At 45.4% G+C, this 13,430-nt stretch overlaps 1 protein-coding gene across 3 annotated transcripts in view; it reads right to left on the reverse strand.

The window, feature by feature from the left end:
* The window catches only part of LOC135532446 (protein transport protein Sec31A-like), a 31,825-nt gene that overhangs the window by 17,590 nt on the left and 805 nt on the right, over positions 1 to 13,430 (reverse strand). For 2 of the 3 annotated variants that reach the window (XM_064959954.1, XM_064959953.1), the window contains exons 2-15: positions 12,850 to 12,964; positions 9,082 to 9,205; positions 8,768 to 8,963; positions 8,306 to 8,401; positions 7,679 to 7,819; positions 6,260 to 6,402; positions 5,762 to 5,861; positions 5,090 to 5,251; positions 4,539 to 4,691; positions 3,238 to 3,471; positions 2,483 to 2,650; positions 2,130 to 2,265; positions 1,709 to 1,887; positions 297 to 423 (exon numbers count right to left, since the gene is read on the reverse strand). In XM_064959954.1, coding sequence (XP_064816026.1) covers positions 297 to 423; positions 1,709 to 1,887; positions 2,130 to 2,265; positions 2,483 to 2,650; positions 3,238 to 3,471; positions 4,539 to 4,691; positions 5,090 to 5,251; positions 5,762 to 5,861; positions 6,260 to 6,402; positions 7,679 to 7,819; positions 8,306 to 8,401; positions 8,768 to 8,963; positions 9,082 to 9,205; positions 12,850 to 12,928 — 2,038 coding nt within the window. In that variant the 5' untranslated portion in view covers positions 12,929 to 12,964. Of the gene's footprint in view, positions 1 to 296; positions 424 to 1,708; positions 1,888 to 2,129; positions 2,266 to 2,482; positions 2,651 to 3,237; positions 3,472 to 4,538; positions 4,692 to 5,089; positions 5,252 to 5,761; positions 5,862 to 6,259; positions 6,403 to 7,542; positions 7,583 to 7,678; positions 7,820 to 8,305; positions 8,402 to 8,767; positions 8,964 to 9,081; positions 9,206 to 12,849; positions 12,965 to 13,430 lie in introns of those variants that run through there. The other variant, XM_064959955.1, reaches the window with a different exon arrangement.

Raw genomic sequence — 13,430 nt, forward strand, 5'->3', positions numbered from 1 at the left:
GAAGCAGAAGAGCTACACAGCACAGAGATCAGTTATAGTCCTACCAGGAGAAAGGGAGGGAGGGGTTAGGAACAGGAAGCAGAAGAGCTACACAGCACAGAGATCAGTTATAGTCCTACCAGGAGAAAGGGAGGGAGGGGTTAGGAACAGGAAGCAGAAGAGACAATCAGGTACAATCAGGTCTCTCTTCTGAAATAGATTTCTAGTGACTTGCAGAAATAAGCGCTGAACTCAAGGTAAAAGCAAGCCGGGGTTGACTGATGCCTTTGTTACGATCCTCAACAGCTCGTTCTTACCACACAGATGAGCAAACTCTTTGGGGTGAGCGTAGGTTAGGAGAGCAGCGAGAGCCTCCTTCCAGTTATCCAAGGCACAGCTCTGCACGATGTCTCCCCAGTTCTGGGTCACCACGGATGAGATCAGCTGAGGACGGTCGATAGTAAACTTAACCATGTTGTATGTATTCATGTTGACTCAGTAAAATCAGATTATTTTGCACTGTTGATACAAAATAACTATATTCTGAACTAAACTTTGCTAGCTAGTAATCAAGTCATACAAATATGATATAAATCAAATAGCCTTGAAGGTAAGTCCCAAATGTCCCCCGTCTTACCACAGAGATGCTGTTCCTCTGCTCGTCCAGGTATGTCCCCCCCTGTCTTACCACAGAGATGCTGTTCCTCTGCTCGTCCAGGTATGTCCCCCCCTGTCTTACCACAGAGATGCTGTTCCTCTGCTCGTCCAGGTATGTCCCCCCTGTCTTACCATAGAGATGCTGTTCCTCTGCTCGTCCAGGTATGTCCCCCCCCCTGTCTTACCATAGAGATGCTGTTCCTCTGCTCGTCCAGGTATGTCCCCCCCCCGTCTTACCACAGAGATGCTGTTCCTCTGCTCGTCCAGGTATGTCCCCCTGTCTTACCACAGAGATGCTGTTCCTCTGCTCGTCCAGGTATGTCCCCCCGTCTTACCACAGAGATGCTGTTCCTCTGCTCGTCCAGGTATGTCCCCCTGTCTTACCACAGAGATGCTGTTCCTCTGCTCGTCCAGGTATGTCCCCCCCGTCTTACCACAGAGATGCTGTTCCTCTGCTCGTCCAGGTATGTCCCCCCTGTCTTACCACAGAGATGCTGTTCCTCTGCTCGTCCAGGTATGTCCCCCCTGTCTTACCACAGAGATGCTGTTCCTCTGCTCGTCCAGGTATGTCCCCCCTGTCTTACCACAGAGATGCTGTTCCTCTGCTCGTCCAGGTATGTCCCCCGTCTTACCATAGAGATGCTGTTCCTCTGCTCGTCCAGGTATGTCCCCCCTGTCTTACCACAGAGATGCTGTTCCTCTGCTCGTCCAGGTATGTCCCCCCGTCTTACCATAGAGATGCTGTTCCTCTGCTCGTCCAGGTATGTCCCCCCCTGTCTTACCACAGAGATGCTGTTCCTCTGCTCGTCCAGGTATGTCCCCTGTCTTACCATAGAGATGCTGTTCCTCTGCTCGTCCAGGTATGTCCCCTGTCTTACCACAGAGATGCTGTTCCTCTGCTCGTCCAGGTATGTCCCCTGTCTTACCATAGAGATGCTGTTCCTCTGCTCGTCCAGGTATGTCCCCCCCGTCTTACCACAGAGATGCTGTTCCTCTGCTCGTCCAGGTATGTCCCCTGTCTTACCATAGAGATGCTGTTCCTCTGCTCGTCCAGGTATGTCCCCTGTCTTACCACAGAGATGCTGTTCCTCTGCTCGTCCAGGTATGTCTGCTGGGTCCTCTGCAGTAGCTCCTGTCCTCCACTGATCGCCAGCAGGATGGCCTCAGCGTAGCGCCCCTCATTCAGACACAGGTCCACCGCTCCCTCAAAGTTTCCCACCAGCAGAGCCATGCTGATCAGACCATCTGCATCTAATACAACAGGAGCATAAAGCAACTGAATGAGATGCGGGAGAGTTACAGTCATACACAGGGCCAGTTACCAGGACAACAGATTCATATTAAAGACAAAAAAAATAAAAAAAAAGGTTTTACGTTGAACATTCTATTTGTTATGTGTCCGGGAAACCAGTCCGTACTGTTTAGATTTCACAGGAAGAGAGAGCTGAAGTCACGTCCAACTGCTGGGATACTGAACGGAAGACGAGCAGTACCTGCTGAGACAGGGATCGGGAAGCTGATCTTCTCCTTGTCTTGTGGTTGTGGTGGGATCTGACTGAAAAAGTCAGAGGGCGAGGATGAACCCGGAGTCTTGGTGGAGTCAACCTCATCCCCGGATTCTTCTGACCTCTGGAAACGAAACGAGGACAATGTACTTTTATGGAAGGTTGGTGGTGATAATATAAAAAGGTGACAGGATTCATGTTGTTATGAACAGAGACCACATATCACTTCTGAAACTCGTCACTGCCCTCTAGTGGACGGAGGAAGAACTGCAGTCTAGACGAGAAGTAGGACGACTATGAAAGAGAATGGGCTAATGAAGAGGGTTTGTTCCTGGACTGACCTGAGTAGAGAGAAGCTGTATCTTCTCAGCCAGATCGTTGGCATCCACTCCATGTCCGTTAGGCTGCAGGTTCTTCCCTAAGCAGGTGGATATCTTTCTCTCTAAATCCTCTTTGCTGAAACCCAAAAGTCTCAGGAATTTGACTCGGGCTTCATCTTCAAAGTTGACCTGTAAACATCAGGAGGCGGACAACATTAGAAACCGAAACAACCCTTGCAGAAGTGGTGTTCATCATATGTTGGTCTTGGCTCCCCGAGTGCCTTTTTATCCAAATACATTGTACAGAGAAGCCTAGTGTTCATGGAAATGCGTCATCTCCATAGGTGTTCTGTGAGTCCTACTACTGTCCAGTCAGAAGGACAGACAGGGACACAGATAACTGGACTTTAAAAAAACAAAAACATTTTGGCAATTAAGCAACTTTTCTACTTAACGAGGGTCAGATGATTTCATGGATACCATTTTAGCATGCTAACAGTTCCAGGAGACTTCCAGTCATTGTGCTAACGCTAGTTAGCAATGGCTCCCAAAACTACCTTCAAAACTGCATGCAGAGGCAAAAAAATGGTATCCATGAGATCATATGACCCTGGGTGAGGAGAAAAAGGGATTAAATGCCCAAAATGTCACACGGTCTTTATAATGTTACATTGTATGACCCTGGGGTATGTAGAAGAGTTGCTTAATTGCCAAAATCGTCCATTATTCCTTTAAAATGAACCTTTGGTGCCACTGTGCAGTGTCATCACACCTACCAGGAGAAACCTCCATATGTCCTGTTCAGAGTCTGTGGGGGCCTTGTGGATCTTGGCCTGGCAGTAGTCTGACAAAGATCCAGATTGCAGAGCAGCCTGCAGCTCTCTGGAACGTTGGAGGAGCTCTGTTTCCGTGGTGACCTGGCTCACAAACACCTGCCTGGGGACAGGGACGGGCTGTGGGCTCTGGACTGGAGCCTTAGGACTCTCGAAGGTGATCAGCTTCCCACCAAACTACAAGGAGAAGAGGATGGGAGGGTACTATTACTATGATGCAGTTATAATACATTGTAAGACTTGTCATAAGCACGTATTGTCCCTTTAAGTGTAGAGCGTGACCAAAGAGTAGCACTATGTCATGCCTAAGAATAGACTTTAACCGTGTGTTTCTACCATAATCCGCAGGTTGTCATGCCTAAGAATAGACTTTAACCGTGTGTTTCCACCATAATCCGCAGGTTGTCATGCCTAAGAATAGACTTTAACCGTGTGTTTCCACCATAATCCGCAGGTTGTCATGCCTAAGAATAGACTTTAACCGTGTGTTTCTACTATAATCCGCGGGTAGTCATGCCTAAGAATAGACTTTAACCGTGTGTTTCTACCATAATCCGCGGGTAGTCATGCCTAAGAATAGACTTTAACCGTGTGTTTCTACTATAATCCGCAGGTTGTCATGCCTAAGAATAGACTTTAACCGTGTGTTTCTACCATAATCCGCGGGTAGTCATGCCTTACTGGGTCCTGTGTGGCTCAGTCGGTAGAGCATGGCGCTTGCAACGCCAAGCGTCGTGGGTTCGATTCCCGCTGGGGCCACCCATATGTAAAAGTAGTGGCCCCAGCCGACTTGTAAGTCGCTTTGGACAAAAGCGTCTGCTAAATGGGATATATTATATTATATTATATTAAACATATTGGGGTTCCTCACAATACGCATTTACTGATGTTATTTACCTTCTGAAATACAAAAAAAATGTATACATACAGTACATACATACATACATACATACAGTACACACACACATACAGTACATACATACATACAGTACACACACACACACATACAGTACATACATACACACACAGTACATACATACAGTACACACACACACATACAGTGCATACATACATACATACAGTACACACACACACACATACAGTACATACATACACACACAGTACATACATACAGTACACACACACACATACAGTGCATACATACATACAGTACACACACACACATACAGTACATACATACATACATACATATATAAATAAAAGGTCAGGTACATTGCACTTACAGCGAATGAGGCTCCTACGGGCCTACGAACCCACTTGGGGGGCTTCTTCAGCGGAGCGACGAGGGTGGTCTGAGGGCTGGGTTGGGGAACTTGCAGAGGGGGCAGCACCTGGCCTGTCCCAAACGGATCCATGGTGTCAAAGGACGAGGAGATCTGTGGGAAAGCACCACACAAAGACTGCATTCCCATCTAAATATTATATAAAGGTAAGATAAATGAGCGGAGGTCTTTAAATGAGAAGGTCTACAACCATACCCTACCATTATAGCAGCAGTAGCAACCACACTCAACACCAGGCTAGACACCTGACTACGGCAAAATGTTACAACAATCAAATCATATCTATTCCATAAAGTGTATTAAGTAGTGCACTACAAAAAAAGTAGTGCACACTACATAGGAAACAGGGAGCCTTTGACGTTTTAGCATTTAGCAGACATTCTTATCCAGAGTGACTCCCAGCGGCAACACTGGATTGTGGGTGGTTTCCTTTAGACAGTAAACAGACATGGGTCACAGATAGAGCTGTAAGACAGATGGAGGCTCTCTACCTGATCAGCCCTGCTCTGCTGCTGGGCCTCCAGGCTTCCTCCCATCACGCTGTAAACACTGATCCAGCCGTCAAACGAGGCCGCCGACAGCAGCGCCGGGTTCCTGGGACACCACTGGATGTCAAAGCACCACTGATTGGTCGTTGGTAATTCATAGATCACCTAGAGAGACGGGAGAGAGAGAGAGATTGGATCGCCACGACATTGTAGAAACAGATCACCTAGACAACAGAGGCATCTGAAGAAGCCCTGGGCAGGGAAAGATGGCGGGGGCTATGTGATGGGAGAGAGAGAGATTGGATCGCCACGACATTGTAGAAACAGATCACCTAGACAACAGAGGCATCTGAAGAAGCCCTGGGCAGGGAAAGATGGCGGGGGCTTTGTGATGGGAGAGAGAGAGAGATTGGATCACCATGACATTGTAGAAACAGATCACCTAGACAACAGAGGCATCTGAAGATGCCCTGGGCAGGGAAAGATGGCGGGGGCTTTGTGATTGGAGAGAGAGAGAGATTGGATCGCTACGACATTGTAGAAACAGATCACCTAGACAACAGAGGCATCTGAAGATGCCCTGCGCAGGGAAAGATGGCGGCGGCTTTGTGATGGGAGGCCACATACACCACATGACACCACGAGGCCTTTAGAACAGAGCAGAAAAGCAGGTACCTCTCCAGTGGTTGGGTTCCAGCAGAGGATCCTGTTGTCTTTCGCACTACTGAGCAACAGCTCTGGGTCTGCTTGGCTCCACGCTATGGACAGAAGTCCCCTGAGGAGGAAAAACACCAAGCCTTCATCACCGACGGGCGAGGCTTTCTCTTTTAACTTCAACTGTGAAACAACAACAGCCGCCGAGCTGGAAGAACTCGCTGGACTTTATTAGTCCACAACAAAAAGGAAAATGTGATTGAACCACGTAACACATACAACACCAATAAAAACACAACCAACGACATACAGACAATTAAAGTAGCACAACACCAACGTATAAAAAATAAAATCATGTTTTATTATGCGAATTACTATGGTTACATGTTACTGCACTGTTGGAGCGAGAAACATGAAGGATTTACCTCCACCTGCCAGTACAGAGACCATATCATCACCGTCATCACACATAACATTTCCAGTTAAAGTGATGAGTGGCACAACGTCCCAGAGGCTCACCTTGTGTGGTTCTCCAGGACTTTGAGAGGGGACGTGGCAAAGCGCAGGTCCCACATCTGAATGACTGGCATGCGGTCATCTTCTGAGGCCAGGACCAACTGGGTGGCCACCTCAGGGTGCCAGAGCATCCCTGAACAGTGCATCTACAACACAACACTACATCAGACCAGAGCATCCCTGAACAGTGCATCTATAACACAACACTACATCAGACCAGAGCATCCCTGAACAGTGCATCTACAACACTACATCAGACCAGAGGATCCCTGAACAGTGCATATATAACACAACACTACATCAGACCAGGGCATCCCTGAACAGTGCATCTACAACACAACATCAGACCAGGGCATCCCTGAACAGTGCATATATAACACAACCCCACATCAGACCAGAGCATCCCTGAACAGTGCATCTACAACACAACATCAGAACAGAGCATCCCTGAACAGTGCATCTACAACACAACACCAGACCAGGGCATCCCTGAACAGTGCATCTACAACACCACACCAGAGCATCTACAACACCACACCAAACCAGAGCATCTACAACACCAAACCAGAGCATCTACAACACCACACCAAACCATCTACAACACCACACCAAACCAGAGCATCTACAACACCACACCAAACCAGAGCATCTACAACACCACACCAAACCAGAGCATCTACAACGCCACACCAAACCAGAGCATCTACAACACCACACCAAACCAGAGCATCTACACCACCACACCAAACCAGAGCATCTACACCACCACACCAAACCAGAGCATCTACACCACCACACCAAACCAGAGCATCTACACCACCACACCAAACCAGAGCATCTACAACACCACACCAAACCAGAGCATCTACACCACCACACCAAACCAGAGCATCTACACCACCACACCAAACCAAACCATCTACAACACCACACCAAACCATCTACACCACCACACCACACCAAACCATCTACACCACCACACCAAACCAAACCATCTACAACACCACACCAAACCATCTACAACACCACACCAAACCATCTACAACACCAAACCAAACCATCTACAACACCACACCAGAGAATCCCTGAACAGTGCATTTACAACACAACAGCCTTTCAACATTTCTACATGCCAATCTACTGTACCCACCCGGTTGCCGTGGTCACCAATCTACTGTACTCACTAGTCTACTGTACCCACCCGGTTGCCGTGGTCACCAATCTACTGTACTCACTAGTCTACTGTACTCACCCTGTTGCTTTGGTCACTAGTCTACTGTACTCACCCGGTTGCTGTGGTCACTAGTCTACTGTACTCACCCGGTTGCCGTGGTCACCAATCTACTGTACTCACTAGTCTACTGTACTCACCAGTCTACTGTACCCACCCGGTTGCTGTGGTCACGAATCTACTGCACTCACCCGGTTGCTGTGGTCACTAATCTTGATGATGGGCTCGTTCTTCCTCAGGTCCCAGACCACTGCTTTCCCACTGGGGTTTGCAGAGGCCAGGATGTGTTGCACCTGTCTGTTCCACGACACCACACTGATATCTTCAGGAGGCTAGGTGGATGGGGAGAGAAGGAACAGCACTGTTACAGATATCCCTCCAGGAATTATTGAGTGGAGAAGGTCACGGCACACATTTTAGAGATTAACAAAAATAAAAAATAAAGTGTTATTTCACATCAAAAAGCAAAGCTAAAATTCCCAACACTGTGGAAGACTATCGTCACAGGCTATTTCTCTGAGACTTCAGTAATATCTTGATAGGGGGAAGTGTTAGATTATTTAACCTTCCCACCAGCCCACACATGTTAAAGCCACCACACACCAGACAACAACCACACACACACACACACACAGGCTTTCACTCTTACCTCACAAAGCTACAAAGAGGGGAAAACATGGAGAAAACGGTTCAAAATTAAATTAAGACTCATTCCAGGGATTTAAATCACCTGGAATTACCCACCATTTTGATTTAGAGAAGAAGTTGAATGGAAATAGAAGAGAACGGGACAAACTCCCCCCCCCAGAGACATTTACCTGTGACTTTGTACCGGGGGTCATTGGATTGCTGAAATTGTTCAGATCCCAGATGTAGATCTCTGAATCGTTTGCCCCTGATGCCAACAGATTACTCTGAGAGTGAGAGAGATAGAGAGAGTGTGAGAGAGAGAGAGAGTGTGTGTGAGAGAGAGTGTGTGTGAGAGAGAGTGTGTGTGAGAGAGTGTGTGTGAGAGAGTGTGTGTGAGAGAGTGTGTGAGAGAGTGTGTGTGAGAGAGAGAGTGTGTGTGAGAGAGAGTGTGTGTGAGAGAGAGAGAGTACATTCAAATGAGAGAAAAAAATACATGTGAGGAATATGATACAGAACATTGGATTGAACATATCCTTTAAGTGTTCATATTAAAAGCTTCATTTAATGTAATTTAGTAGCCATTTTAAATTGCATGTCAAACTACAAGTGAGAAATGGGCCAAAGCCCTGACTGGCTGCTACCAGTATTACCTGAAAGGGGTTGAAGTCTAGTGCTCTGACAGGCCCAGTGTGTTTGTCCGACTGTCCTATTATTGCCTCTGCCCCTGATGTTACGATGGCTTCTGGGCTATACACCGTTACCATGCCATTATCACTGCCTCCAATCAGTCTCCCTCCCAAACCGTCTTCTCCTGCTCCAAAGTTTACCCACACCAGACTATGGAGCCTAGGGCACAGATATCAAAAATCAAATGCTATAGGTTGAATCGTATGTATCGATACAATAATATATTAACTAGATAACTTGTATAGTATTGGGTTAGCAGGTCATTGTTGTTGCTTACCTGTTAGAAGTAGGTAAGGACCCCTTGAGCTTCATGCCCAGGGAAGGATCGGCAAAATCCACCTGGAATATTTCCAAGACGGCAGTGGTGTTGAATGACGCATCCAGCTGCTGAGCTGACGTGCCTGTTCCTCAACAACAACAAACACAGACCAACAAAGAAATCTAATAAATCACAAGAACTCAAGAAGTATGTTATTCAGAATTAAAAAGTGAAGCCTGTTATCATCAGTTACACAACTCCTGATTTTTAGAAGCCTGCTCCCAAGTCTGTTTATGCATGCTTGCCAAGTTAGGCAAGTTGGCTAGATCGCATAAACAGATCTGGGAGGCTACTGGCAAGAATGCCTAAACATCTGGAACTATCTACTGTATAAGTGCATGACAGTCCTGATACACAAAACAGTTCTACCCTACCTAAGACAAGGTAGAAGGGTTAGAGTTACTACCTAAGACAAGGTAGAAGGGTTAGAGTTACTACCTAAGACAAGGTAGAAGGGTTAGAGTTACTACCTAAGACAAGGTAGAAGGGTTAGTTACTACCTAAGACAAGGTTACTACCTAAGACAAGGTAGAAGGGTTAGAGTTACTACCTAAGACAAGGTAGAAGGGTTAGAGTTACTACCTAAGACTAGGTAGAAGGGTTAGAGTTACTACCTAAGACTAGGTAGAAGGGTTAGAGTTACTACCTAAGACTAGGTAGAAGGGTTAGAGTTACTACCTAAGACTAGGTAGAAGGGTTAGAGTTACTACCTAAGACTAGGTAGAAGGGTTAGAGTTACTACCTAAGACTAGGTAGAAGGGTTAGAGTTACTACCTAAGACTAGGTAGAAGGGTTAGAGTTACTACCTAAGACTAGGTAGAAGGGTTAGAGTTACTACCTAAGACTAGGTAGAAGGGTTAGAGTTACTACCTAAGACTAGGTAGAAGGGTTAGAGTTACTACCTAAGACTAGGTAGAAGGGTTAGAGTTACTACCTAAGACTAGGTAGAAGGGTTAGAGTTACTACCTAAGACTAGGTTAGAAGGGTTAGAGTTACTACCTAAGACTAGGTAGAAGGGTTAGAGTTACTACCTAAGACTAGGTAGAAGGGTTAGAGTTACTACCTAAGACAAGGTAGAAGGGTTAGAGTTACTACCTAAGACAAGGTAGAAGGGTTAGAGTTACTACCTAAGACAAGGTAGAAGGGTTAGAGTTACTACCTAAGACAAGGTAGAAGGGTTAGAGTTACTACCTAAGACAAGGTAGAAGGGTTAGAGTTACTACCTAAGACAAGGTAGAAGGGTTAGAGTTACTACCTAAGACAAGGTAGAAGGGTTAGAGTTACTACCTAAGACAAGGTAGAAGGGTTAGAGTTACTACCTAAGACAAGGTAGAAGGGTTAGAGTTACTACCTAAGACAAGGTAGAAGGGTTAGAGTTACTACCTAAGACTAGGCAGAAGGGTTAGAGTTACTACCTAAGACTAGGCAGAAGGGTTAGAGTTACTACCTAAGACTAGGCAGAAGGGTTAGAGTTACTACCTAAGACAAGGCAGAAGGGTTAGAGTTACTACCTAAGACAAGGCAGAAGGGTTAGAGTTACTACCTAAGACAAGGCAGAAGGGTTAGAGTTACTACCTAAGACAAGGCAGAAGGGTTAGAGTTACTACCTAAGACAAGGCAGAAGGGTTAGAGTTACTACCTAAGACAAGGCAGAAGGGTTAGAAGACAAGGCAGAAGGGTTAGAGTTACTACCTAAGACAAGGTAGAAGGGTTAGAGTTACTACCTAAGACAAGGTAGAAGGGTTAGAGTTACTACCTAAGACAAGGTAGAAGGGTTAGAGTTACTACCTAAGACAAGGTAGAAGGGTTAGAGTTACTACCTAAGACAAGGTAGAAGGGTTAGAGTTACTACCTAAGACAAGGTAGAAGGGTTAGAGTTACTACCTAAGACAAGGTAGAAGGGTTAGAGTTACTACCTAAGACAAGGTAGAAGGGTTAGAGTTACTACCTAAGACAAGGTAGAAGGGTTAGAGTTACTACCTAAGACAAGGTAGAAGGGTTAGAGTTACTACCTAAGACAAGGTAGAAGGGTTAGAGTTACTACCTAAGACAAGGTAGAAGGGTTAGAGTTACTACCTAAGACAAGGTAGAAGGGTTAGAGTTACTACCTAAGACAAGGTAGAAGACAAGGTAGAAGGGTTAGAGTTACTACCTAAGACAAGGTAGAAGGGTTAGAGTTACTACCTAAGACAAGGTAGAAGGGTTAGAGTTACTACCTAAGACAAGGTAGAAGGGTTAGAGTTACTACCTAAGACAAGGTAGAAGGGTTAGAGTTACTACCTAAGACAAGGTAGAAGGGTTAGAGTTACTACCTAAGACAAGGTAGAAGGGTTAGAGTTACTACCTAAGACAAGGTAGAAGGGTTAGAGTTACTACCTAAGACAAGGTAGAAGGGTTAGAGTTACTACCTAAGACTAGGTAGAAGGGTTAGAGTTACTACCTAAGACTAGGCAGAAGGGTTAGAGTTACTACCTAAGACTAGGCAGAAGGGTTAGAGTTACTACCTAAGACAAGGCAGAAGGGTTAGAGTTACTACCTAAGACAAGGCAGAAGGGTTAGAGTTACTACCTAAGACAAGGTAGAAGGGTTAGAGTTACTACCTAAGACAAGGTAGAAGGGTTAGAGTTACTACCTAAGACAAGGTAGAAGGGTTAGAGTTACTACCTAAGACAAGGTAGAAGGGTTAGAGTTACTACCTAAGACAAGGTAGAAGGGTTAGAGTTACTACCTAAGACAAGGTAGAAGGGTTAGAGTTACTACCTAAGACAAGGTAGAAGGGTTAGAGTTACTACCTAAGACAAGGTAGAAGGGTTAGAGTTACTACCTAAGACAAGGTAGAAGGGTTAGAGTTACTACCTAAGACAAGGTAGAAGGGTTAGAGTTACTACCTAAGACAAGGTAGAAGGGTTAGAGTTACTACCTAAGACAAGGTAGAAGGGTTAGAGTTACTACCTAAGACAAGGTAGAAGGGTTAGAGTTACTACCTAAGACAAGGTAGAAGGGTTAGAGTTACTACCTAAGACAAGGTAGAAGGGTTAGAGTTACTACCTAAGACAAGGTAGAAGGGTTAGAGTTACTACCTAAGACAAGGTAGAAGGGTTAGAGTTACTACCTAAGACAAGGTAGAAGGGTTAGAGTTACAAGGTAGAAGGGTTAGAGTTACTAAGACAAGGTAGAAGGGTTAGAGTTACTACCTAAGACAAGGTAGAAGGGTTAGAGTTACTACCTAAGACAAGGTAGAAGGGTTAGAGTTACTACCTAAGACTAGGTAGAAGGGTTAGAGTTACTACCTAAGACTAGGTAGAAGGGTTAGAGTTACTACCTAAGACAAGGTAGAAGGGTTAGAGTTACTACCTAAGACAAGGTAGAAGGGTTAGAGTTACTACCTAAGACAAGGTAGAATGGTTAGAGTTACTACCTAAGACAAGGTAGAAGGGTTAGAGTTACTACCTAAGACAAGGTAGAAGGGTTAGAGTTACTACCTAAGACAAGGTAGAAGGGTTAGAGTTACTACCTAAGACAAGGTAGAAGGGTTAGAGTTACTACCTAAGACAAGGTAGAAGGGTTAGAGTTACTACCTAAGACAAGGTAGAAGGGTTAGAGTTACTACCTAAGACAAGGTAGAAGGGTTAGAGTTACTACCTAAGACTAGGTAGAAGGGTTAGAGTTACTACCTAAGATTAGGTCTGTCCGACAGGCCTGATACAGGTAACATTTGTGCCCTACCTAAAGCGAGGCAGATAGGGTGGTGGGGGGCAGGACTCCATGCTGGATGAGCGGTCCTCTGGATCTCTTTCAGCCTCATCTTCCTCTATTGGGCTAGGATGCCTCTATCAAAGTCCTAAAAAAAATGGAAAACAATGACGTTTCAATACTGGGGTGCATTCAGTTCAGTTCAAAGTGTGCAGCATTCGTCAACAACTTTTGAGGTCTGTTTGCTTCTGTTTGGTGGGTGTACCCTGATCAATATGGGTGTCACACATTGAGATACATAAATCACCAGTGTGACCATTTGTAGCTAATCGCACAATATTGTGCAGCCCACCATACACAATAGCCTTCTGAGCCACCATAATCACATCGTTCTTCTCTTCAGCACCGTTTCCATTGACTAAAACATTGAACATAGCCAAAACATTTCGAAATGTTTTTGGCTACGTTGAACAAAGTTTTGTCATATTGAACATACCACCCCTGACGTTATGACCCCTGGAGTGTATTCATTACGCAAATTCTGCTGCAAAACGTTTCCTCCAAACTGAAAAAGTTTTGCAACGAAAACGAGAGATTCTATGGAAAAAAACTCA

The sequence above is a fragment of the Oncorhynchus masou genome, unplaced genomic scaffold, assembly GCF_036934945.1.
Source record: "Oncorhynchus masou masou isolate Uvic2021 unplaced genomic scaffold, UVic_Omas_1.1 unplaced_scaffold_1852, whole genome shotgun sequence".
Lineage (NCBI taxonomy): Eukaryota > Metazoa > Chordata > Actinopteri > Salmoniformes > Salmonidae > Oncorhynchus > Oncorhynchus masou.